The following is a 25,213-nucleotide window of genomic DNA, read 5'->3' as shown; positions in this document are numbered from 1 at the left end:
TCGTTTGCTGTTGACACTTGTGCCTGTCAGAACACTGGAAATACAAGGCCACAGACTGTCTGGATCGTTCTGTCTCTATGGCAGAAAATGCTGCGAGACAGAACTTATTTCAACAGACAATCCTGCACAACATGCAACGAAGTTCGTAGACTGATTCTAGTAGACTCATGTATAGCAAATCAGATACACACAGGGTTTTAATAGGTGAATAAAAGAAAGGAAATAATACTGTGTCAAGTTGATTTAATATTTATTTTCCATTGTTGTGAAAATGTACAGTATGCCCAATTCTTTGGGACCAACCTAGAACACTGCCAGTCATATCTTTGGGGATGTCTATGTCTGACCCTTCACTAACAATATGCTGGACTGTTCATTCACCCAACACCACGAGAGCACAACTCTGACTGACAACCAACGATGACAACAAAACATTTCAGAACAAAAACCAGGGCAGCGTCATGCTGTTTTTTTGTTGTTGTTGTTGGTATGAAGCAACCTAAAGTCAACCACATTATCTAAAACTGATGTTGAAGTTTTAGTTGAAATGGCAGCTCATCAATGTCCAGTTGTGAATTTGTTGACTGGTTGAAGAAAAGAAAAAAAAAACTAATCAGCTACATTTTTAACAATTTGCCAGTTTGGGGTTTGACATCCTGTCACTGAAGTAACACAGGCATCTCCACTGTTTGTGCTGTTCCGTGAGAAGTCCCGTGTATGTTTCATGCACCGTGCAGTGCATAGTGTGGTTATTTAGCCTAAACAAGATGTTGTTTTCATTGATGGTTTGATTTGTTAAATCAATTTTGTGTCTTTTTTCTGAAGAAAAAAAAAACAACAATGAAAAACTGAATGATAATAAAAAAAAAATGACCAAGCATGTTTTTTTGTGCTTATTGTGTTCTTCAGATGAAAGCAAAGTTGACTGAAACTTTGAGAAATACTTTTAGATTAAGGTTTATGAACAGGGAAAAAAAGGAATATCATCCAACTGTTGTTCATTAACAAAATTAAACACTGTTATATGTGCAATTTATATTACCCACTGTTTGGGAATATGCATTTATGTAATAGTAATGCGCTTACTTATGAATTTGGTCATGTGCTAGTAAGTTAATATGAGTTGATGGTAGCACTGTGCTGGAGTGGCATTCATAAGGTTACACAACACCTAAAGAAGCCTTTCATGGCAACTGACAAATTTGAATAAATAGTTTATTCCAACAAGTGGCAGTTGTTGTTACAATTTCCAAAGTGAAGTGACATGAAAATTGACAAAAGTTACCTTTATAAATGATGCTTCTTGGATGAATGTCCAGCAGTTGTCATTAAAGGCTTAGGTAGGTGCCATGTATCCTTAAGAATTCTGCCCTTCAGTAAATGTTAATACGCTTAATAAACCTGCCATGCAACCTGAAGCTAGAACCTTTTAATTTGAAGAATCTGAAGAACATTAAAAGGAAGTAGGGTTCATTAGATGGGACTGTCATGAAATTAACATTTCAAAGTCATTAAAGATTCCACCGAATCTACTGTCAACCTCAACTTCAGAGTAGAGGACATGTTTAATGAGATTCAGAGAATACAGACAACTAGAACGGCGACTAAGAGTTAATTACCATTTTAACAGTATGTATGGAATAATGACACCTGATGTGTCGTACATCTACATACCAAAGTGTGTATTTGGCTGTCATGGGTAAAATAATTCAAAAACTGGATGGCAGAATGCACCTCTCTTTTCTGTTCTGTTCACAGCTATGATGTGTTCAAAACTTTGAGATGTCTAAAATCGAAAATAACCGTCATGAAAAAAGAACTATAAAGAATCACAAAGAATAACAGCACTGACGTTTTTATTAATGGGATGTGAACAAATATGAATCGTTTAATAACTCTCTGTGGCAGCTACAGTGATATCAGATGAAACTTGGCTTCATTACCCAGTTGCTTAGGTAGCAGGTTATAATTTCACACGACACATTCATTAGACATTGATGATATGAAGTTATCGTGCAAATGTTAAATAAAAGATTTGTAACTTTGTATTGCATATAGAACTGTGACCTAACTCATTTTAATTTGAATTAAAATCAAGTAAAATACATGGCAGCATTTGTGTTTAGGCATATAGTGTTTCCTGACTGTCACCAAATGACCTTTTCAATAAACCTATGGTAACAGAAAGGTCTGTTTAAGGGAAGCTCCTGTGGACAGGAAAAGTAATCCAGTGCTACCCCTGTCCTGCCCAGCCCATCACAGTGAGATTTAACAGAACACAGGCTTTAGTTAGACCCTCACTCATCTGTGTGTCAACTTCCAACAGTTTTGTACCCCTTACGCCCACAGCTGCCAAGGGAAAAGAGGAGAAAAAAACAATCATTTCTCTCCCCTCAGCACATATGAGTCATTTAGCATAGATATGAGATACTGAGACAGGGTCAAACACTTACTTTACTTGGAAGACAAGCAGGCATATCTCAAAGCTGATTACTGTTTCTTTACTCAGACGTAATTAACTTCCATATGTATTTTTAAATGAAAGTCAATTTAAATGTTTACGTTGGAACTGCCTACAAGTGATGCAGCTCATATTTTAACAAGGTGCACAAACTAAGCATAAATACCTGACAACTAGGAACTTTAAGAAGACTTTTCAGCTTCCAGACTCTCCACCGCTCTTCAAACAACACAGTGCCATGGAATGTCCTGCTCCACAGCCAATCAGAAGAGTTCGGACATCTTTGAGAGCAGGGATTGGCTGTGGTTGTGTGATGTCACAAAATGAGCCATGGCCACACATTCCATGCTCATTCCAGCCCCAGGAAAAGACTTGATTTCCTTTAAAAAAGAACAAACAAATAATGCAGATCATGAAAACCAAACATGTAAAAAGCAGGAACAAAACATCATCAGGAATGCAACAATCGAAGGAACACAAATAATTAGCAGAAACCTAAATATCAGTACTGAACAAGTCAGAAAGCAGCTTATGGTATTACGCCAATTGTTCTTAAATATGTGCTGCTACATTAAGCTCTAAATTTCATCACGTAGGGTAAACTAAGCAAAACAGGTGCACCTGGGGTTCATATTATAACCACAGCTAAAACAATGATGCCAGACCAATAAAAAACAAATGCTGAATGACTCATTCTTGACTCATGTATTTGATTACCGCCTGTCACTCTTGGAGAAATGCAGCATGTAACTTATCTGTCCAATTTTACCTGATTTCCCACTACTGTATTTGTCAACTTTCTTTCTTTCTCCTCTATGCCATCTATCAAGAAAACATGGACCTAAAGGCAGGATTGTAGACCAATGTCCCTATTGCTTCAATCATAATGATCTTTGAGCATGTGCTACATAGCATCTAAGAAGAGCAACACATTTTCTTCTCACTGCCAAGCCAATTCACATCCAATGTCTGCATCTTGTGCTGAGGGAACCATACAGTCTTTTCTGCACACTATGTATGTGGTAGGCATGCAACAGTTTTCCTGTGGCACAACAAAAGACAGGACATAAAAGGGAAATGCAAGCAAGAAGACCAGCAGCTTGACAGAGCAGAGCTTTTAGCCATCCACACATTCAAACACTGCATTAGTTATAAGGGAGAAAAAAGACACACCGAGTATTATACACAATATACACAGATGATTTACATGCCACCTAAGTGCTTATGAATGTATAAGCAGCATCTGGCGTATTTCTGTAAATAGCTACAATCATCCTTTCACTATCACACACTCACACCCACCAATCACAAAGGCTGTGTGACTGAACGATACTGGGACTTAGACACTTCTAAGCCATCCAGCAAGTGGGTGTGGTCAAGCCTGCACCACCACCAAAACACGTGCCATGGCAACACTGTTACATAACAGCGCCTGTTTCCGTGGCAACCATAAGTGAGCTTGCTTTCTCAAGGGAAACTCGTTTTCTCAGATTTGTTCTCCCTGTCTCGCTCCACTGTTCCCTTCACAAACCCTACATGTGCTCCAAGTGATGCATTCCAGAGCGCTATCCATTCTTGCGTACTGTCACCCAGCCACTCAGCATCCCTTCATGTTTACACCACAACAAAAGCAATGACAAAAACACAAGCCTTCAGAGGCTGAAATAATAAAAGCCCATTGGTTGAGGAAAAGATGAGATGGTTTTGCCAAAATATATAAGAAACAATGCCAACAAGAGAACTGTAGCATAATTCATTGAATAATCGAGCAGTATTCAGACACTGATAGGAAGTACACTGCTGTTCCCATAGCAACAAACTTATAGACCATGGTAACATATAGTGTAGCATACTAATCTAGACAAGAAGAGCAAAAAGAATGAGGAAATTATTGCTCTTCACTCCTTCACACAGTCACTAAGCATGATTAACACAGATAAAAATGGACTCTTGCCACATCAAATAAAATACACTAAATATAAAATAACTGCCTTATTTAAGAAACTGACTAAAATATATAAAAATGAGAGATTTTAAGCATTCATCTTAGTATACTTAGTATTATACATGACTATTTTCCATAGTAATGTGTAAGCTTGCTCTTGTTTGAAGTCTGAAAACCTGATCCCTACATTTTTTGGCCTACACACACCAGATTTTTACACTTTCCCTGCACTTTCACAGAGAATAATCAAGGTGTTCCATAAAGCTTGGAAAAAAGTGATACTGTTTTATGCATAAAGCCAAAACATTAAGGTAAACAAACAAAGAAATCAATAATTTTCTCCAAAGTTTATTAGGCCTAATCAGTATTTCACAGGGATAAAGGGAAAGAAAGGCTAGGGTTGTCTTTCAGCTAGACAAACCCTTTACTTAGGGATACAATGCTGTGCTAAAATCCAACCTGAAATTTAACAAATTTAAAGGGTCTAAAATGATGTGTAGTTCCCAAGAAGCTATTTCTCAGAAAGGAAGAAAAATTGCAAATCAAAGAAGATACGGGTGTGGATTGACCACCCCCCAGCCCATACATCAACATTACTGAATGTTTTTGGAAGTAACCAGCTTCTAAACCTGAGATTTGGAAGTGTGGAAAAATATACCTGCAGATTTACATGAAAAACTGAAAGCAAATCTCCCAAAAAAAGAACAGGAGCAGTAATAAAGGCAAAGGGTGGACAAACTAACTAAAAAAATATTTTGTTGTTGAGCCTTCTGTAAATTTCTGTTAAATGGTTGCACAGTACAGTATGTAGGCTCTATTAGCAAACATAAAAAAGACCTGGAACTGCTTTTTCTGTTCAAGCAAGATAACTCGAAAAATAGAAAGCAGACATTTCATACAGCGATGGAAACAAGAACAGAAACTAGAAAAAGAAGAAGTAGTTTTGTATGAAGATGCATCGTCCCTACAGCCTTTTAATAAAATGATCTTATGTACTAGGAGTTATATGTACAGTACAGATGTGCATAATAGTAAATATATATATATATATATAGTAAACTCAATAATTTTATATTTTTCCCTTAGTTACACATACCATTCAAACAAAGTCTTGTTTGTGAGAGGCTCATCACAAATTTTTCAACCAACCCAAATTACATAAACACAGCACAAAGACAAGCAATTAAATTCCAATTTTAGACATCAGGATATGACACATATTGGGATTCTGGTCACTTCATGCACTTGGGCATGTGTTTTATATGTCTTAGTCTAAATGCACAGTCATCTACAACATTCATGTCCTCATATCACGGCGTCAGGCTTCAGTTTGTCCCACAGTCTATCCCAGAATGCATTATGATGATTTGGGTCCTGAGGCCAGTCGAGATACGTTCTTGACTTCACCAGTCGAGCCAGCCTGTGATGCGCAGACAACAGGTGGGAAGGGATTTTCTCCAGGAAAACCAGAATGAGGACATCTTTATGTTCCACCTGCAACCGACAGGTTGCCAGACGCATCTCCAAAGAGCACCAGTGGCTGCATAAATAATTGCGGCTGACCAGACAAAGTGTGTAACGACTTTCATAGAGGCTGTCCGTGATATTCTCCACAACGTCCTTCCCCAGCTGGAAGTCCCTGCTGTGTAGGCAAAGACGAAGAAAGGGTGGTCCTCGTTGCTCCAGGCTAGGCAAAAGCTCATTCACTACCCAGTTCTCATCTTTACTGCTGTAAGAAACAAAGGCATCATAGTGGTATTGCACCATCCTGTCTTTTCTCACAGCTTGCTCAAACCAGGCACGACCAATATGGTATAGGGAATAAATGTAATACACAGCTATTCTTTGTATCAGTACTACCAACATGAAGAAGATCACACCCAGTGAAGTCAAAACAAAGAGCACAAAGTCCAGCTCAAAAAAGCAGATCTGCTTTCCAAAAACCTGTAAATTGGGCCTGTCTAAGCCATTGTTTGATAAACACTGCAGTTCATCTAGTTCTGGATTCATGATTTCAACCTGCACTTTCTTATTCTCCTTCACCCACTTGGAAAAGTCAACGTTATCACAATTGCAGAAGAGCTGAAGGTCATATATTCCTAAATTCTTTAAACTGGTGAGAGGTTCAAAAAAACCACTATATACAGTGACATAATCCCGGAATGTCAGCTGTAAAAACCTCAGTGATTTCAAGTCTTTTGTTAAAGTGCCATCAACACTGAAAAGTCTACAGTAAAACAACATTAGCTTCTCCAGCTTTGTCAGGTTGTGAAACATAACAGCAATATTTGACTGCTTTGAAAGGTCCATATTATCAAGTCTCAATACCTTGAGGTGAACAAGCTCATTAAGACTTGTCAAATCTCCAATTTTGTCTGAAAAGTGAGACAAATACCATAAGTTCTCTATATTTTTAATGTATTTCCCTATGAATTCCGATCCACAAAGGACGTGTTTGGTTCTTGCAAAAAGAGTGGTGACTGACTCAAAAAATGGACGTCCACAGTCCTCAATACTCAAAGTAACTGACCGAACATGCAAGGTAAGCTTCTGGTTTAAAGTCATGTTCGAACCAATAATCAGCTCCATTGGTACTATATACTCATAGTACAGATAGGCCAGCTGTTTTGGAATACTACCAAATATGTCTGTTAAATTCCATCTAAATACAAAGCCTGTTGGCGATGATCTAAAGTGACTAAAATATAATTCTTGAAGATTCAGAAGATGTCGGAATGCCATTTCTTCAATCCGAAACAATGGGTTATTCTTAAGGTCCAGCACCAAAATGTTGTACAACCCATCAAAAACATAAGCACTAATCACACTGATGTTGTTATACTGGAGGTTCAGGATCCTTAATGAGACTAATTCCATAAAAGCAAAAGGTTCAATTTCAGAGACAGAACAACACGTTATATTCAACATTTTAAGATTAACTAAACAACTGAACTGATGGCTAAATATCTTACTGACTGAAGCTGACTTAACAGTTAACTCAGTCAGCTGAGTGACCTTCAATGGCGAGGTACAAATAGCTCTGAAATGTGATGTATCCAATCCTTCGCCATCAATTTCTAAGGTAGTAAGGTTTGTCATAAAATAGATGAAGCTCAAGTTCATAGGTTGTGTCTTACCTGCCTTAATAATCAACTGTTTAAGTACAGTGCAATTATCATTCTTAAACTGTGAGAAGTTACTAGCAGTTTGGAAATATAATGTAAGGTTTTTAGTTGACAATTTGGACACAACCATGCAAACATCTTCCACAACAAGCATGTCAGTACAATAACGGAACACATCTACACTCTTGACACCAGATCTGGGAAGGCAACTGAGTAACTTGTCATTATAACTAAATTCTAAATTAGACAGGTTTTGAAAAAGGTCCAGTGCTCCCTGATGAAAATGTTTAATTCTGGAAAAAAATAGCTTGGCTACTAAGATACGTGGAAAAACAGATTCATTTTTATGGGTGCAGTTAGGGTATTCTAATGTCTCCTCCTCGTTTGTTCTAAAAACAAACTCGTTTAAAGATGTTAAATTTATTATTACACATATTAGTTTCGAAAAGACAGAACTGCATAGATTATAAAAAGAAATTTTCTCCATTTGGGCAAGATCATAAAATATATCAGTTGCCACTGCTGACAGATTTAAAAGGGCAATATTCAGTTCCTTCAGCTGAGGAAGGTCCTTAAAAACCTGACGTGACATTACAATCTCACAACATTTTTCAGCCTGAAGGTCTAATCTTCTCAGGTTGGAAAGTCCCCGAAATGCTCCAGGATGAATGTGAGCAAAACAGCCGAAGATCTGAAGGTACTCCAGAGAAGTGAAGTGTGAAAAAGAGCCATTAACAAGAGATCCATGTGGTTTGCCTCTTTCCATGGTGATACACAGGTTTTGAATGTCAGATGGAAGACCAGCAGTATCCACTTTGATATCTGTGACATGGTCGCTAAAAAAAAGCAGCCTGACTGCCAGAACAAACGGAGTATATCTCAGCAAATTTGTCAGTTTTGCATTTTTTCAGTTGCCATCCTTGCATATTGGTGTTGTAAAGCACAAGGGCTATCAGGTACACCAGAGACTTCATGTCTTTGGTAAAAAGCACTTCTGTTCCAACACTTGGACTGGTTAGTCTTTAAGGCTGTCTGCAAGCAGTTTTGATTGTATGTGCACAAATGATGAACTGCAACTGCGTGACGTTCAGTCATGCGTAGAATCTAATTTTGGGACGTAGTCAGGGCATGGCCAAGTAAATTTGTATGAAGTTAAACCTACATGAGTTTCTGTTTTGACAACAGGCAAGAAAAAATGTAACAAAATATAGTTTACTAGCACAAGTCTTACCTGTGCCAAAAATAAGTCTTTAAAACAATATTTTAAAAAGTAAATTTTATGTTTGCTCTTATTCTTCAAACATAGATACACAAAATTCAAGGACTCAACACACACACACACACACACACACACACACACACACACACACACACACACTAAAAAAAAAATCTAAAATGACACTAAAATGAGTCTGAAATCAGAAAGCTTAACTAAGAAGCATGGACATAAGACAATTCAAGCACACTGTTTTTCATAGCCAAATATCACATCTCAATTATTAGTCAATACTAATTTAGGGTCTTTATTTGTGTAAACTACTGATATTTTTTAGTAATCTAAGGCCATAATCTCTGCGTGTGGATCAATGTTGCTTTTCTAAATAAAAAAGTCAATTCTGATAACAATACCATCCTAAGCATCCTTAATTTATATTTTGTATCTTTATTTAAATTTCCTCAAAGTGGCAAAAACTTTTTTAAATACACTATATGCACTGTCGGATCACCTATTCTGGTTCTGCATGCATGGAATTAATCATGTGCAGATGGTTTTATCTGAGAGATGGTTGGTACTGACCTAGCAAGCCTGACAAGGCATAAAACTCTCATTCATGTTGGCTTTCTATGGTAATTGTAAAGCCCTTGCACAGAACTGGGCACTTAATTACTTTAGATACACATCTATCCTCAAATTAATGAGAGGTTAAAGGATTCCTATTACAGAAAGTCAGACATAAACTCTCCAAGGTATCAAAACCAAAGTTGTGGTTAATTCGTACAGTATGGTATTAGCGCTATCTCTTAATAGCTAAAGGATTTCTGTCACAAATCCTCCATTGGTATCAGCACCCTCAACCCTCACAATTCTGATGTGTTTTCTCAATGTCGGAGAAATATACCACAATAATCAAAACTTAGACCCACAGAAATTAAACAGCATTTTATTTTAGCTGTTATTCATACAGCAACACAATATTTAGCCTTTATCCACTTTCCTTACTTATTGCTTCTTTGTCATTTGCTTGCTTTTTCATTATCACCACTCTGGTTTTCAGACTGGGAGTATACACACGTCTAAATGTATTTCTCCTGTTACACACCTACACACACACATAGCACTGCTTTTGCATAAAATAACTTTCCTGTGCATTTTTATCTTCATTTCTTGCTCTTTTTTATTGTTTTAGATAAAAACTGGCAAAAGCTTTTTATCTTAAATATGTCATAATAATGACAGTCAATATGCTACAAACTAATCTTAGATAAGTAAGTTAAGGTCAGCGTTTCTAACAGCTGATCATCCTCCTTAAGCTGCTTTTCTATTCTTGATTTCTCAATGCCAGTTTTTTTTTTTTTTGCAATTATTGCCACTGTTGTCCATCTTTACATGATATGAAAACTGCAGTAATCAGTAATGCAAATAAGTACTGAACTTTGTAAATCACTGCCTGCTATGTCAGCCAGTACCAGATTCACACCTCTGTGCTGAATTTTATATGCTAATCTCTGAAGATTGATGTTAGCTTCTTCTTATTTCAAATTTCAGCAGGCGTCTGAATGTAACTGCTACATCATTTGAGGTGGAACTTTAGCTTCACCTATTCTCTATCCACTGTACGAGATGAGTTACAATCAGCAAACCAGGGCTTTTCACACAATATTTTGAAGAATTTTTTACCCATTTCCAATGTTTGAAGTGTTTCTTGCATGTACAGCCCATTTCAAATCCCTCCCACAGCATTTCAGTGGGATTCAGATCTAGGCTTTGACTGGCCATTCCATACCACTCCATGTCTTGCTTTTGAACCATTCCATGCTGGAAAGTGCACTTCTTCAGCTTCAGATTTTTACATATGCTCTCGCATTTTCCTCAAGCACTCGATTCCATGATTGCAAAGAAGCCCCAAACCATAACATTTCCACCACCATGCTTTATAGGTGGTATGAGGTTCTTTTGATCAAATGCATTCCTTGATTTTTACCAAACATGGCTTCTGGTGCTTTGGCCAAATAAATCTATCTTTGACTTGCCAGTCCATAGTCCATTGTTCTGGAAGTTCTAGTCCATGTCTAGATATTCACTAGCAAACTTTAGTCCTGACCCAATGTTCTCTTTATACACCAAACGCTTCCTTCTGGCACACCTCCCATGTAAGTCAAATTTGTGCAGTAATTTTCTAATGGTAGATGCTTCAACTTTTACATCAATGGTGGCAAAAGTTTACTGTCTGCTCTTGGGTAAAACTTGCTGGGGCAGCCTGGCTTTGATAAGTTGGCAGTTGTTTTAAATCTTCTCTACTTGTACAAGATCTTCCGGAGAGTGGAATGATTGTTATACAATATTTGAATCTCTTCTTAAACACATTCCCAGACTCACAGGCATCTACAACTTTCTTTCTGAATGCCTCAGAGAACTCTTCTGAACTTGGCATGATGACACAGTAACAAAGAGCAAACCAGAACAGATATATGAGGTTTAAATATGACAGCTTCCACAAAAATATTCTATAAAAGTGTTCTAATCATTAGTACCTGATTGTGTGCACCAGATTTCAATATGGCACATTTGAAGTACTTACTTTTTCCATATTAGAAAATTACATTACTGTTTATTTGAATTATATAAAGGAGGACAAAAATTTTAATTCTAGGTGTTGTTAAATTATTTCACCTTATCATCTATCAACACTCTTTAAAAGACTTTCCAAATATGTTGAAACCCTCTCAACATTTCATGGGATAAACTTACTTCTTCACATGCCTGTACACTTGGATGTAACATTTATAATTTGTCAGAGTGTTCTTACTCTTATGTGCAAATTTGTATGTTAGCTCGCAATAACTGGCCTAAAATCCAGGCTTACAGGCCACATTTTATGTTCAATTCATAAATTCTAACTATGTTAAATTCAGAAAATAAACATTAATCATGCATGAAAATGTGCAGAGGTTTCTTTCATGTAGAGACAAAATTAACCAAACATGTAATTGGACACAGAGTTCCCAGACGGTTGCATTCGACTGTACATGCATGCACAGACACAGTCATACATACAAATACAGAGACCGTAAATGTACTCACCAACAACAGCAAGGTTGTGTTCTGATCCACATGCAATCTGTATTCATAAAAAACATCAGTTAGAAAAAACAAACCCTCTACCAACATTCAATTCTTTTTAATGAAACCTTTAGTTTCTCAGGCTTTCCAACAAGAAATTTACATTTACAGCATTTAGCAGACGCTCTTATCCAGAGACCTACAAGAAGTGCTTGGTCTATCTAGAGAAAGCATCTTTGCTAGTTACCAACAGGTTAGAAAGCTAGAAAGCTAGTCCTGAGCTCAGATACTGCTAGAAACAGGATACCCAGAGAAAAGAAGCAGAGTTGAACACAGAACAGTGCAATACAACACATAAGTGCAGTACAATACATTACAATCCATTCTTAATTCAGTGCTCATTTAAGTGCTGTAAGACAACATGTATATGCAGTCTGGCATACTGCCGGTCCTCTTTGAATAAGTATTTCAATTGGGTCAGACAGTAGGCATAGCAACTTAGATCAGACAGACTGTGTTTATCATCTATCATCATTTATTTTTTAGAATTATTTATGTTGTGACTGTATTACAGAAAATGTGCTTTACTACATTCAAGTAAACAATTTCAGCTGTATTATAACTCATGAATCAAAAGTTGAACTGTGCAATAGCAAGCTAGAAAACACTATTTTACTTCAAAACAAATATTGGGACACTAATCCTAATCTAAATGCATACACATTAAACCCAGAGATCTCAAATGTACACTAACATTCTGAAAGATAGTTGAAGCTAGAAAACTGTCTCTTTGTAATAAAATGCATGTGAGGGAAAGTTAGAAAGATTAGATACACTGAAAATTCCAAAATCAAAAGTGAAAAATGTACGGAAGTGTTCAAAAGCCTGCCACGCTCTGGCCATCCCAAAGAGAAAAACCAACAAGCCTGGCTGAGCATCAGTCATGCAAACTCATGTGGTCCATGCCTCGAGTACTTCAAGCTGTCATCTAAAAGAAGGGATATGCTACAAAAATAATGGCCTAAATAAAATACGAAATACAGACCTACAGACCTACAGAAGAAAAGTTTGTCTCCCTAAAGTTTCAGTACTTTTACTAGCCTAGTTTTAAGTTAATTACTGGGATCATCAGTTTCTGTTAGTACATGTGGCTGTTATTGCTGGTTCTTCTAACTTTTCTGGAGGATAAAAAGAGAATATAACGAGAAACTTGATAATCTTGGAAAGTAATACATTAACAATTTGAACACTGTACAACAATGTGTATGTGTTGGGGGAAGTGGTTTACATTTAATATTCCTGGCCTGTCATTCAAATCATTATAACAATCATCATCACTCTGCATGGTCTTGGAAATCCCTAAGGATGCAAGCAGATAATCAGCTGTTTCCAGAATCAGAGCTCAATATGAGGAAGACACAGAGAATTATAAGAGAAAACCACAGCACTTATGTAATGTGGTGACAGGCAATGGAAAGGGATAAAGCACAGATGTCATCCTGAAACCCAGTATGATTTTATGTGATAGAGGAAAAGTAGATCTTGACAATATTATTAATTTAATTTACATGGTTAGTAATAAACGTCAAACCAAAAGTCCAGAAGGCATTCTGCAAAACTGAATTCACTGGAAAACTGGGAAGCTACTGTTCAGACTGTAATTTGTTTCTAGAGGATTGGTAAATTCATGCAGATTCTCAAGCAGTGTGGATCGGAAGTAAAAAAGTGAAAGCCGTGGATATAGCGTCACACTTGTGGGTACAGCATACAGAGCCTTTCTATTATTAATCATATGCATTAACACACAAAACCCATTGTCTTCCATGAGTCTATTCTTTACCCTTTCATGTTCAAGCACTGCACTGAGGACTTCTAGGGCTGCTAAGTCTGCCATGATGGCATTTCTGATCCTTAAGCATGATTTTATTTATACTCAAGCGCCAGGTCTGCAAACTCCAGCTCAAATTTACAAATATGTTGATAATAGCAAACTTTATTTACTAAATGTCATTTTATTGCAAGGATTCTTGTGTGCAGTTATTTCTATAAACATTGCTGCTTTCTATTTTTTTATCATCTGCCTCCATCTTGCCCTATCCATTGCCTCCTCTACTTTCACACCAACCATCTCCATGTCCACCTTCACTACATCCATAAACCTTCTCTGAGGTCTACCTCTTCTCCTTCTACCCGGCAGCTCCATCTCCAACATTCTTTGCCCAATATATCCATTATTCCTCCTCAACACATGTCCAAACCATCTCAACCTGGCCTCTCTGGCTTTATCTACAAACTGCTCCACCTTCACTGTCCCTCTGATCTGCTCATTTCTAATCTTGTCCATCCTTGTCACTCCCAATGAAAATCTCAGCATCTTCATCTCCGCCACCTCCAGCTCAGCCTCCTGTCTTTTAGACAGAGCCACAGTCTCCAAACCATACATCATAGCAGGATGCACTACTGTCTTGTAAACCTTCCCTTTCACTCTTGCTGCTATCCTTCTGTCACACATCAGCCCTGACACCCGTCTCCACCCACTCCATCCTGCCTGCACCCTCTTCTACACTGTCCATTGCTCTGGATGGTTGACCCAAGATATTTGAAGTCATCCACCTTTATGACCTCTACTCCTTGCATCTTCACCTTTCCACCTGCCTCCCTCTCATTCACACACATGTATTCCGTCTTGTCTCTACTGACCTTCATTCCTCTCCTCTCCAGTGCAAACCTCCACCTCTCCAGATTCTCTTCCACCTGCTCTCTACTCTCACCACAGATTACAATGTCATCTGCAAACATCATAGTCCATGGAGCCTCCTGCCTGACCTCATCTGTCAACCTGTCCATCACCATTGCAAACAAGAAGGGGCTCAAAGCTGATCCCTGATGTAACCCTACCTTCACCTTGAAACCATTTGTCACTCCAACTGCACACCTCACCACTGTCTCACTATCCTCATACATGTCCTGCACCACCCTAACATACTTTTCAGCTACACCTGACTTCCTCATACAGTACCACAGTTCCTGTCTTGGCACCCTATCATATGCCTTCTCTAGATCCACAAAGACTGACCTTCTCTGTACTTCTCTACCAACACTCTCAACGCAAAAATTGCATCTGTGGTTCTCTTTCTGGGCATGAAACCAAACTGCTGCTCACTGATCTGAACCTCTCGCCTTAGCCTTGCTTCAACAACTCTTTCCCATACCTTCATGGTGTGGCTCATCAACTTTATACCTCTGTAGTTACTGCAGCTCTGCACATCACCCTTGTTCTTAAAAATGGGGACCAGTACACTGCTTCTCCACTCATCAGGCATCCTCTCACTCTCCAGGATTTTGTTAAACAACCTGGTTAACTGATGAATACACTATTGTCTTTATTTGAAGTCTAAACTGATTCAGTATACAGCAGGGCAGTACAATACTGATGTAGAATGCGATGCTCAATAAAGCTTTCAAATATCACAATGACAACATTAGAAATGATGACCTGTTATTAAAATAGTGTGCATCTGACTGGATGTGATGCAAGACAAAAAACTAACCTACCACTTCTTTAAGCGAATAGCAAAATCTAAAATTAGAATAGCAACATTTTTCACAAGAAAAATACTAACAGCTACTTACATCAAAACTGAAAGCAATTTTTTGTGTACTGACAGTCTGAAAAACATTAGGCTTCAAAACAATTTGTGCTGGTAATGTAATGACGTCTCTCTAGTGCCGACTGTATGAGGTTCTGTCATTGCAGCTCTTAGCGCTGAGTTTATTTCTGAAACTCATATCACGATAACAATAAAAAAACACAATATTGTGCTGCCCTTGTAAGAAAAAAAGCTGTCTTGACTTTGCTGTCCCTATACCTAAAAAGAATGTACCCCACAGTCTCTCCAGATTAGACCTTACCATATTCAGCAAAACATGTCTCACAGTGAAGTTATCAGGTCATAGTGCATTAATTATAAACACAGACATACATCCACACACACAAAATTAAGCAGGAGCCACACTGAAAGCATGTCTTGAACCTGTCGGTCTTTCTTAACATCACCTACACAACACACTTTCCTTTCACCAAAGGACTAGAAAGCACAGCAGAAATACCAGCAAATACACAGTCTGTGTCAAAACAGCCCCTGGACACTGGACAGAGGGCTACCCAGAACACTCAGGACAACTGTCTGAAAAACAAGAATACTTGGGTTGCTGCAGAGCTGACCCTCACGATCACAGGTCAGGTCAAAGCAATTTTTATGCATTGCCATTGCTGCAAGTGCAGCAATCTGTAGCTTAAAAAGGGTCCTGTACTGTTTACACATTTACAGAGCCCCCTGAAACACGTGTATGTCATACACTTTAATGGAGACGGCCATTCATGACTTCTTACGGGCGGTCGTGGGCTGGAGGTTAGGGATCTGGCCCTGTGACCGGAAGGCCGACAGTCCATGACTGAGGTGTCCTTGAGCAAGACACTTAACCCCCAACTGCCCCCTGGGCGCCGTGGATAGGGCTGCCCACTGCTCCGGGCAAGTGTGTGCTCACTGCCCCCTAGTGTGTGTGTTCACTAGTGTGTATGTGGTGTTTTACTTCATGGATGGGTTAAATGCGGTGGTGGAATTTCCCCGGTTGTGGGATCAAAAAAGTATCACTTAACTTACCTCGCTGGGGTAAAACGCATGAGGCAACATAGAGAGACTTCAAAGGTATTTGTATCATACTTAAAAAAAAAACATTAAGTTCATCATTAAAAAAATGTCAAACTAGGTGGCATTTATATATCATATTGTTTATGTCACAACAAACAAAATGTAATTTGGGTCCTTTTTCATTCGTTGAGCTTAATTCAAAAACATGTAAATGAAAGACGAAATTGTAAATGAAAGCAGGAAATTCTCTATACATAAAGTGTGATACATTCAGTTTGATGTTGTGCTAAAAGTGATAAAAGGGAACTTTTTGGGGACACTTAAAATTCAGGGTGCAATTCTTATATTTATTTACGTTCAGTTATCAACAGGGAAAGAAACAGACTTAACTTTTGTAAATCAAGCAGTGACTGTTAAACATATGAAAAATGCTTTTCTTTTCGGAATAAAAGAGCATGAATGTATTTTGCCTACAGAAAGAGTCAAAAACAAATTCTCCATGCATTACTACTGGATACATAATGGGAGAAGAAAATAGACACTATTGTTGATTACCAGAAAAAGGCCTGCTGTCAAGTCTCTGGTACTTGGTGCTACTGTCAGAGCAAATATGATTAAAATAGAGTTATCTGTCCACAAACACTACAGCTGAGTTTGTAAAAAGAAGATCAGTCATTCAGAACAGAACCTTCACCAATGTAATGCATGAAGGTGGATGTGTTGTGGAGATAATTGGCTTTCAAAGGCCACAGACTATTAACTGATAACATGTCAGCTTCTAGCTTATGTATGGGCTTTCTAGACTGTGTACAAGACAGGCACAAACAACATACTATTTTGTGTGATGTTTGGGAAACGTATACTTTTCAAATTCAAAGGATCTCAGGCTAAATGAAGTCTGAATGAGAGAAAGAGTGTAAGAGAGATACTAAAAGACAGAGAGACAGAAAAAGATCCGTTTCTGAATCAATGAGCTGTCTTTGCATACAGGTCATCCCAGATTAGTCACTACTGCCAGTTAGTAGCATGTGCCTGCAGCAGTGGAACAGGATACCCTCATTATTCTTAATGGCAACAGTCTTACAGGAAACCATGGCTGATATCAGCCAAATGTTAAAGAATAATAGCAAGAAAAAAAGGTTCAGTTTTCATAACTTATTATGATCACTATAGGCAAGTGCAGTGGAGACCGTTAGGAGACTGTCCTTCTCTTCCAGACTGTCCATCCTCTAAAAATTGAGTAAAACGTTACAGATATGAAACTCCAGTATAGTAGTATATTCTTATAATTATTTAAGAGTGGGGAACAGTTTGTTTAGACAAGAACTCTGGCACTGATGTGCACAATACATATGGCACAGACCTCTCCATCTGCTGCTGAGACTACAGCTCCCACTGGCCCCTCATGGGCTTCCTAAATCTAACACCCAGCTCAGCAAGAAACTTTGTGACATTGTGTGAATGAACTAATCTGAAAAGAAATGAGTGTTTATTACCAAGGATCCATCTCTCTCTTACATATTGCTTTGCCATTAAAAGCATGTATTTCTCATAATTTGAGTTGAATTGAGAAACAAAGTCATTCAGAGTGGTTTGGTATAAAATAGCATGCTGTAGAGAAGCTTACCTCTTTACAATGGCAGTGATAAAAAAACAAACAAAAAAACGGGGATTATGTCTACAATGTAAATATAGCCCACTTGTGTCAGCTGAGCTTTTATCCATAAAGTTGATAACAGCAAAACGGAGGTAAATCTGAACATTTGCCTGCCAAGTACCCCTTCATTATAAATGTATTTAATAAAATATGTCAAAATCAAAACTACGACAAAACAATGTCTCAGGGTATTCAGTGTATGCTTATCCACTTAATGTAATAACACTTTTTCATGTCGTCTAGAGGTATTAAACACTTCGGATGTCTGATTACTATCACCACCACTGTGTGAAGTTCTGACTCTGTAAGTATCTCTAGATTGGCACATTTCATATCAAATCTGTGAAAGACTCTGCTTATATGTGGAATTGAGTGGAATTTCCCTTTAAGGGCTTTTTTCCACTGAGTGCAAGTAATATAAATATTTTCTAGTGTTTTTCAGTGTTCAAAGAAACACTGCAGCACGGTGCCACCTACAATAATTTGGATGTATTCCCTGTAGGTAACAAAGAACACTGATGTGTGACAGAAGTCACTCAGCCGCTGCTGAATTCATTCAGCATACATTCAGAATATGTGACTATATATGTGAATTCAAAACTACAATTTCAACACTTTGAGAATATAGGTTGTTTAAAACAATGTTTCATATAAACTTTTCTGACAGAATTATGGCTGGTTTAAACAACTGTACAGATACAGCAGTCATCAACACTGGTATATTCCTTGAAATATTGTCACTGACATTGTGGATTTTAAAAAAAAAAATGAGGCCGAGTCATTAGTTGAATACATCTATCAGGTACAGTTAAATGGCTATTCTAATCATCTTGCAGGGGCCATTAATTGTGGACTAAATTTATTCTGTTCCTGACACCTTCGCTAGATGCAGTAAAACGCCTTTCGTTTGGATGACCTTACTGAATAGCTTTAGATGAAGCTTAACATTAAGCCCTAGGCAAGGACTTTCTGTCAATAAGTGGTGAGGATGGAAACTTTAGATTTCAACACTGCAGTCTCTTGCTGACAGCACAACAAATACTCAGGGCTCATACTCAGGCTCCTCCACTCCTTGTCCTCTCACTTTTAGTGAGAATTACAGCATGTTTCACCCTTCCTTTGCCCCTTCTCTCATCAGCATACACCATGCAGAAGAGACGGGGACACTGTGGCATCAGCAGCTTTTGAAGATTAAACATGATAAGTGGCGCACTGGCAGGAAAGAGGCGGGGTGTACAAAGACAAGTCGCATAAGGACACCTGTCCACTGCTCTGAGCAGAGAGAGAAATGTAGAGCTACTGTGGCAGGGTTTAGACAGGCCCACTCTGTACCTAGAAAACTCCACCAAGAGACAAATTCTGCATGGCACAGATGTCACGTCTGTCTGTATCTCACATTGCCTCGGATCTTTCTTCTTTTTCTCCCGATTATGCTCTGCCCTCTCGTTCTCTCTCTCCCACACACACGTGCACAAGTTCACTCGAGTCACCTTACTTACGAGGCTTCGATCCACATTCATTTCAAGGTTTCAAACACATTCAGCACAACTAAAATTCAAACAGTTCAATGGATAATGTTGTTCTCTATATACCCCTCCACACACACAGATGTTGCATCTCCAAGGTTAGTGGTGACCTTCAGTAAGTGTGAATGCTGTATCTGGGCAGGATGCAAGAAAAAGAGGGAATCTTTATAGTCATGTCCCCACCTGCTGGCTCTCTTTGCACACTGCACCCTCATTACTGTGTCTACCATCACCGTGGTGAGTCTAGAGTTCTGGCTAAAACAGCCTACTACATGCTGCTTGCGCACTGATTGTGCCTAGTAGCAGGCAGTATGTGCAGTATATGACCAACATGAATTTCTTCAGCGTGCCAAAGATAATCTAAATAATATAATACTCTGGTTGAATATTCCAGTATGCAGCCAGAGCTGTCTCCATTATATACTGCATCCCATTCGGCAGGGTCACTTAAGGAGGACAGCTCATGCGACCTTGTACTGTGGTACATGATACTAATTGTTGCATACTGGATACTACACTGTTTACTACTATAAAGTATCACGCAGTACACTGTACTAATACAGCATGCATTATACAGAACACAGCATGCTAATTCAAACACAGTCTATCCTCCTAAGACCCAGGCATATGTTACAGTAGTTTGTTTAGCTTGTTCTAAATGCTGTCAAATAGTGTGCTCAAATATTACACTGTCCTCATACCTGAGTGGCTCCATTAAGTGTCTTGACCTCTGAAGGCAAGCTTATCTCACTGCTAGAGTCTGCCAAGGAGGCATCTGACTCTGGACTTGTAACATCATTGGTTTGTCCTCTTCTGCCAAGTTGTCCATAACTGGCTCTGCCCCAAGTAAAGACTCTCCCAGTCTCTAAAAGATATAGACAGGATGCACTTAATAAGACATTGATTCCCCCTGAAGAGGTTAATGTACACACTTACAAATGACGGCTCTTCAAGGGTTCTTAAGAGAGGAAAATGAGTCATGACCATGAACACTCAAAGACCCCTTTGCTTGATTAAAGGATTCTTATATTGTGAAAAGGGTTCTTCAGACTGATGGAGAATGTGCTGTAATAGTTCTATGTAGAACCATTTTGAAAAGGGTTCTATAGAACACCAAAAAGGACTTTTTTATTGTTATGATGTCAAGCTTATATATGTGTTGTAATATATCTTGTAACAATAGAAGAACCCTTTGTTGTATCTATAAAACCCTTTTCAAAAAGTGTGTACCCAAAAACTTTAAACTTCCAGGTGATAATTTCTCCTAGATTCATATAACCACTGCTGTAGAACCAGGCTTTTTTTTGATGGATGTTTGCCTTTTTTTCCAGCAAACCAGGCGTTGGATCTGTTTCACTGAATCAATCGTACGATTCCAGTATAAATCTGAAAACACAACTTCAAATTCATTCCCTTTAATAGCTATTTTAGATGCAAAATCCTCACAAGCTAGAAAAGTACACATAACTCTAGGCTAATGCAAATGCATGTCTTATAAGACCTGGACAGGATCTTATTTGAGGGATGAGCACTCTGAGAAGTTTTACATATGGTAGGTATGTGGCAATACAGAAACTGAACAAAAAACTCAAAATAATTACCTATAATTTTATCACAATTTACTTTTTATCATAACACACACACACACACACACACACACACACACATATACACACACACACACATATATACATATATATATATATATATATATATATATATATATATATATATATATATATATATATATATATATATATATATAGGCACTTTCGATAGTGGCACAGGGGTATTCATTTATTTCTGGAATCTTCTGATTTTGACAATCCTAATGGCCTTCACGTCTTTTCTTTCGGGCTGGTTGGTAGACCCTTGGCACTCAAGATATCACAATGAGTCTGAACAGTGAGCTGTGTAGGCACTCAAATCAATAACACTCTAAAACGACTCAAATATAAGCTGAAGAATGCGATCCCAATGTAGCAGACCCTATAGTGGAACCCTGTGATACCAGAGCTTCTGCACATTTCTAAAAAAAACTCTTTTGCAGCTTGTATAAGCAAAATATAGTTGCAGTGTTGCATTTGCCCATGACAATAATATCACAGTATATGTTATTATAAGACACAGCAGTTTCTGCTGCCACTTTTCAGAGTGGTATCTCAGTAGAAGCGAAGGGAGCCATCAAACCCACAAACATACCAGTCTGTTCAGTTTCCAAGCTAATATTTCCTATCCCCAAACACTCTAGGCATCTGGTACCAAGCCTAAGACTAGAGAAACATTATGTGTGTGTACGTGTTCATACCTGTTTGGGCAATCAGGTGTGTCCAGCCACTGTGTATAGCACATACTCTCTCCCCTTTTAGAAGTGAGCCATCTAAAGCAGTAGGAAGAGGCAGGAAGGACTCTTTGTTGCACAACTGGCCATATTTATTACTGCCCCATAGGAATATATCACCAGCCACTACAGGATAAAACAATCAACAAACGAAAAAGCTCAGTCACATTTACTTAACGGTAGTTACATGTTCCAGCTTTAAAGGGGTCGGCTGATTTGAATCTAAAAGTTCAGTTTTGACCTAGTCCAGCAACCCTAGTGCTGTAGTGATTGCTGAAATTTCTTTGCCTTCTTAGTGGTAGACATCTGACACACAGCAGCAATCATTACCATTGTCAGGCTTGTTGGTAATTTTTGCAACCAATTTTGCAGAATAATTTTCCCACATGTAGCAGACAACATTCAATGGTTTATGAGAAGGAATGTGATTCCAGATCAGAGAAAGAAGATAACCTGAAGAAGATCACCTGTCAAACAGGCAGAATGGGCAGAGCCTGCAACCACTTTCTGGCAGGTTACCTGGTCCAGTCCTATAGATAAAAGTAGAAGTAAGGTTTAGGCAAGAATAGAAATGTTTTCTACAAGCAGCAGTTACTGTTCAGAACACATAGCTACATACAGGTACATAGAGAAAGGTCTCATCAGACACAGCACAATAGTTTATTTCTATTAGCTGCAGAAATGAGTGTGTGTGTGTGTGTGTGTGTGTGTGTGCGCGTGTGTGTGTGTGTGTGTGTAATTACCTGGAACCAAATGGGGCTCCTTGCAGGCGAGGTGGACAGGAACAGGTTGTGGATTCAGTGCACGTTTTGCTTGAGCAGACAGACCTGTACCCCACTGATGCACACCACCTGAACCTTCACATGTACAAATACACACACAGTGAGTGCAGACAATGTATGAAGGGAGGGACAAAAGGAGGGACAAAGTGAGAGCAAAAGAAAGAAAATAAGAGAGGTCATACCTGTTACTGCAAGTGCATGTCTAAGCCCAGTTGCTACACTGATGACGGGCTCACTCAAAGACTAAAAAGAAAACACTAAACAGAATTAATTTAACTTGTACTGCATTATTAACCATGATTCTAAGAAGGACTGTACTGCTAAATTTCAAAATAAATACATTTTCTCAATATATTGCAATGTCAAGTGATATCTAAGTTAGTAAGATAAGATAAGATAAGAGTAACAGGAGTAAGGCACTCAGTAATAGAAAGGGGAAACATTATAAACATCATCAACATTATAAATAATAAAAATTTTAAGCTAAATCTCTAGACTATTTACAACAAAATAAGAATAATAATAAAATAAGAGTTGCATAGTATTAATAAAGTCAAAAGTATACACACAAAGATTTAATGCATAGCATTTAGTTTCTGTACCTTGATCAGCAGAGGCTCCGCTGTGTGTTTTATCTCTGCTGAGACGCCCAGCTGTCCAAAAGCATTGGAACCACACGCCAACACATGACCATTATCTGCCAAACACAGCCAACCATGTAAAAAGAGAAATATCTAATTTGCACAATTTTCACCTTACTCCCTACAGAGGCAATGGCCAAGACATCTGAAGTTCGCATCTTTTGACTCTAGAGCTACAATGCTAATATAAAAACACACTCACACAAATACATTTTAGTTGACATTGTCTGCCAGTATTTTTAGCTATATAAGCCTTATAGCTGCAATAAAACACAAAAGAAGTAAAGCACAGAAACCAAACAAGTTTTGGCTGACCAACTATGTTTGAGGTAAGAAGAAAATTCTGACAATTTGATTTTTTAGTGAATCATTCCTTTAAGTTACCTGTAAGAAGGATGGTGAAGTCCCAGCCACAAGACACTTGCTGAACAGTCTGATTGCCAGGCAAAGGGCAATGCTGAAAGTTTGTAACATCTGAGATGTGGCCAAGTCCTAGCTGTCCTTTGTGATTTTGTCCACATACCAGCAGCTCTCCAGTCTCTAGAGAAAGGATAGAGAGAGGAAGAGAGCACTCCTTGTTACTACAGAGAGGACTAGAGGGCACCGTTTCCACAAATACCTAAAAGCTGAAATGAGCCTGTCAGATGGGCTGTTGACAGTGAGGGCACGGGTCATGTGTACGTGGTAAATGAAGGTTTACAGTGTTTTAAAACGTGTGAATGTGGTTTCCCTTTTACACAATCCACTACAAAGATTTTCATAACATGACTTACCAGTGATGAGCGCTGAATGACCGCCCCCTCCGGTAATAGCCCGGAGCCTTTGCCGTTCCTGTCCGTCATCCACACACTGCGGCTCCGCCTGATCTTCAGCATGGCCTTGCCCCAACTGCCCAAAACTGTTTGCGCCCTGAGAGAGAGAGAGAGACAGAGAGAGAGAGAGAGAGAGAGAAACCACATCACCAGCTTAAGTTTCATCAGACTGTCTTTTCAGAGCGTTTCTTCTCGCCAGTATGCCAGCTAACACTAGACGCAGCGCAGAAGTCCCAACTGCACTTGAGATCTGCGCTCACAACTCTCACTAAAACAAAAATGAGCGGAAAGTCAGCGGAAAGCATAACACCAATCAGCGGTCATTCAACAGAAACAGGTGAACTCAGTTCTTATTGCCATTTAAAAAAAATAATGGCATGAAATTTAAGCAATTTTGATTTTATCTTGAATTTATAAATAGCTGGATTACAAATTATGTGCGGTAGATGGACGATGGCTAAAAAGGATTCTCTGTTGTTTTCAGAGTAGCCGCCAGCGGTGAGCGGAAAGATCTGGCAACAGTTCAGTTTCCCCAACTTTTTGCCGGTTAACAAATCAGTGTAATAAACCAGATGCTGATTTTTTTTTTTTGGGGATCCACAGACGCCAAACGTCTTGCTATTGAATTCCAGACAAACATAGTGTTAGACACAACACAAAATGAAAGACTACAGAGTCTTTGACTCGTATCACCATAAATAAACAACCTACACTACTAAAGGTCTCTGATATCCATCCTTTTTCATCTGCACTGCAGTTACCATGACAACAGTTGCAGTCTCCATGCCGTCTGCCGCACACGGTTGTAAGGTACAGAATGACAGTTCTTTCAAACGCAGACATGTGGACGCAGCATTAGTGTGTACTGACCTACTCTTCTGGGCTATTTGTGATGAAATCTGATCCTAACTCTCGCTTATAATGTTTTACTGTATTTTCCAGAGTTTTGAGGAATTACTTACAAACAGTTGTCTCTAGTATTGGAAAAA

General features: G+C 38.5%; 2 protein-coding genes across 3 annotated transcripts in view; both read right to left on the bottom strand.

The window, feature by feature from the left end:
- Positions 1-233: 233 nt before the first annotated feature.
- sergef (secretion regulating guanine nucleotide exchange factor) overlaps positions 234-25,213 on the bottom strand; it is a 29,821-nt gene continuing 4,841 nt past the window's right edge. For both annotated transcript variants that reach the window (XM_017706661.2, XM_017706662.1), the window contains exons 2-12: positions 24,186-24,321; positions 23,797-23,952; positions 23,374-23,468; positions 22,954-23,014; positions 22,733-22,846; positions 22,457-22,519; positions 21,957-22,115; positions 20,350-20,513; positions 11,835-11,871; positions 2,628-2,841; positions 234-2,349 (exon numbers count right to left, since the gene is read on the bottom strand). In XM_017706661.2, coding sequence (XP_017562150.1) covers positions 2,657-2,841; positions 11,835-11,871; positions 20,350-20,513; positions 21,957-22,115; positions 22,457-22,519; positions 22,733-22,846; positions 22,954-23,014; positions 23,374-23,468; positions 23,797-23,952; positions 24,186-24,321 — 1,170 coding nt within the window. In that variant the 3' untranslated portion in view covers positions 234-2,349; positions 2,628-2,656. The remainder of the gene's footprint in view (positions 2,350-2,627; positions 2,842-11,834; positions 11,872-20,349; positions 20,514-21,956; positions 22,116-22,456; positions 22,520-22,732; positions 22,847-22,953; positions 23,015-23,373; positions 23,469-23,796; positions 23,953-24,185; positions 24,322-25,213) is intronic.
- LOC108432668 (toll-like receptor 13) lies at positions 4,735-8,506 on the bottom strand. Its single transcript, XM_017706660.2, has one exon. It carries the CDS (start codon positions 8,295-8,297, stop codon positions 5,712-5,714), a length of 2,586 nt encoding a protein of 861 aa, XP_017562149.1. The 5' UTR covers positions 8,298-8,506; the 3' UTR covers positions 4,735-5,711.

Source organism: Pygocentrus nattereri, chromosome 11, assembly GCF_015220715.1.
Source record: "Pygocentrus nattereri isolate fPygNat1 chromosome 11, fPygNat1.pri, whole genome shotgun sequence".
NCBI classification, from domain to species: domain Eukaryota; kingdom Metazoa; phylum Chordata; class Actinopteri; order Characiformes; family Serrasalmidae; genus Pygocentrus; species Pygocentrus nattereri.
This window is presented reverse-complemented; position numbering and strand designations above follow the sequence as displayed.

Excerpts from the sequence above, each read along its gene's own strand:
- LOC108432668 (XM_017706660.2), bottom strand. The coding sequence starts at position 8,297 with ATGGAAAGAGGCAAACCACATGGATCTCTTGTTAATGGCTCTTTTTCA.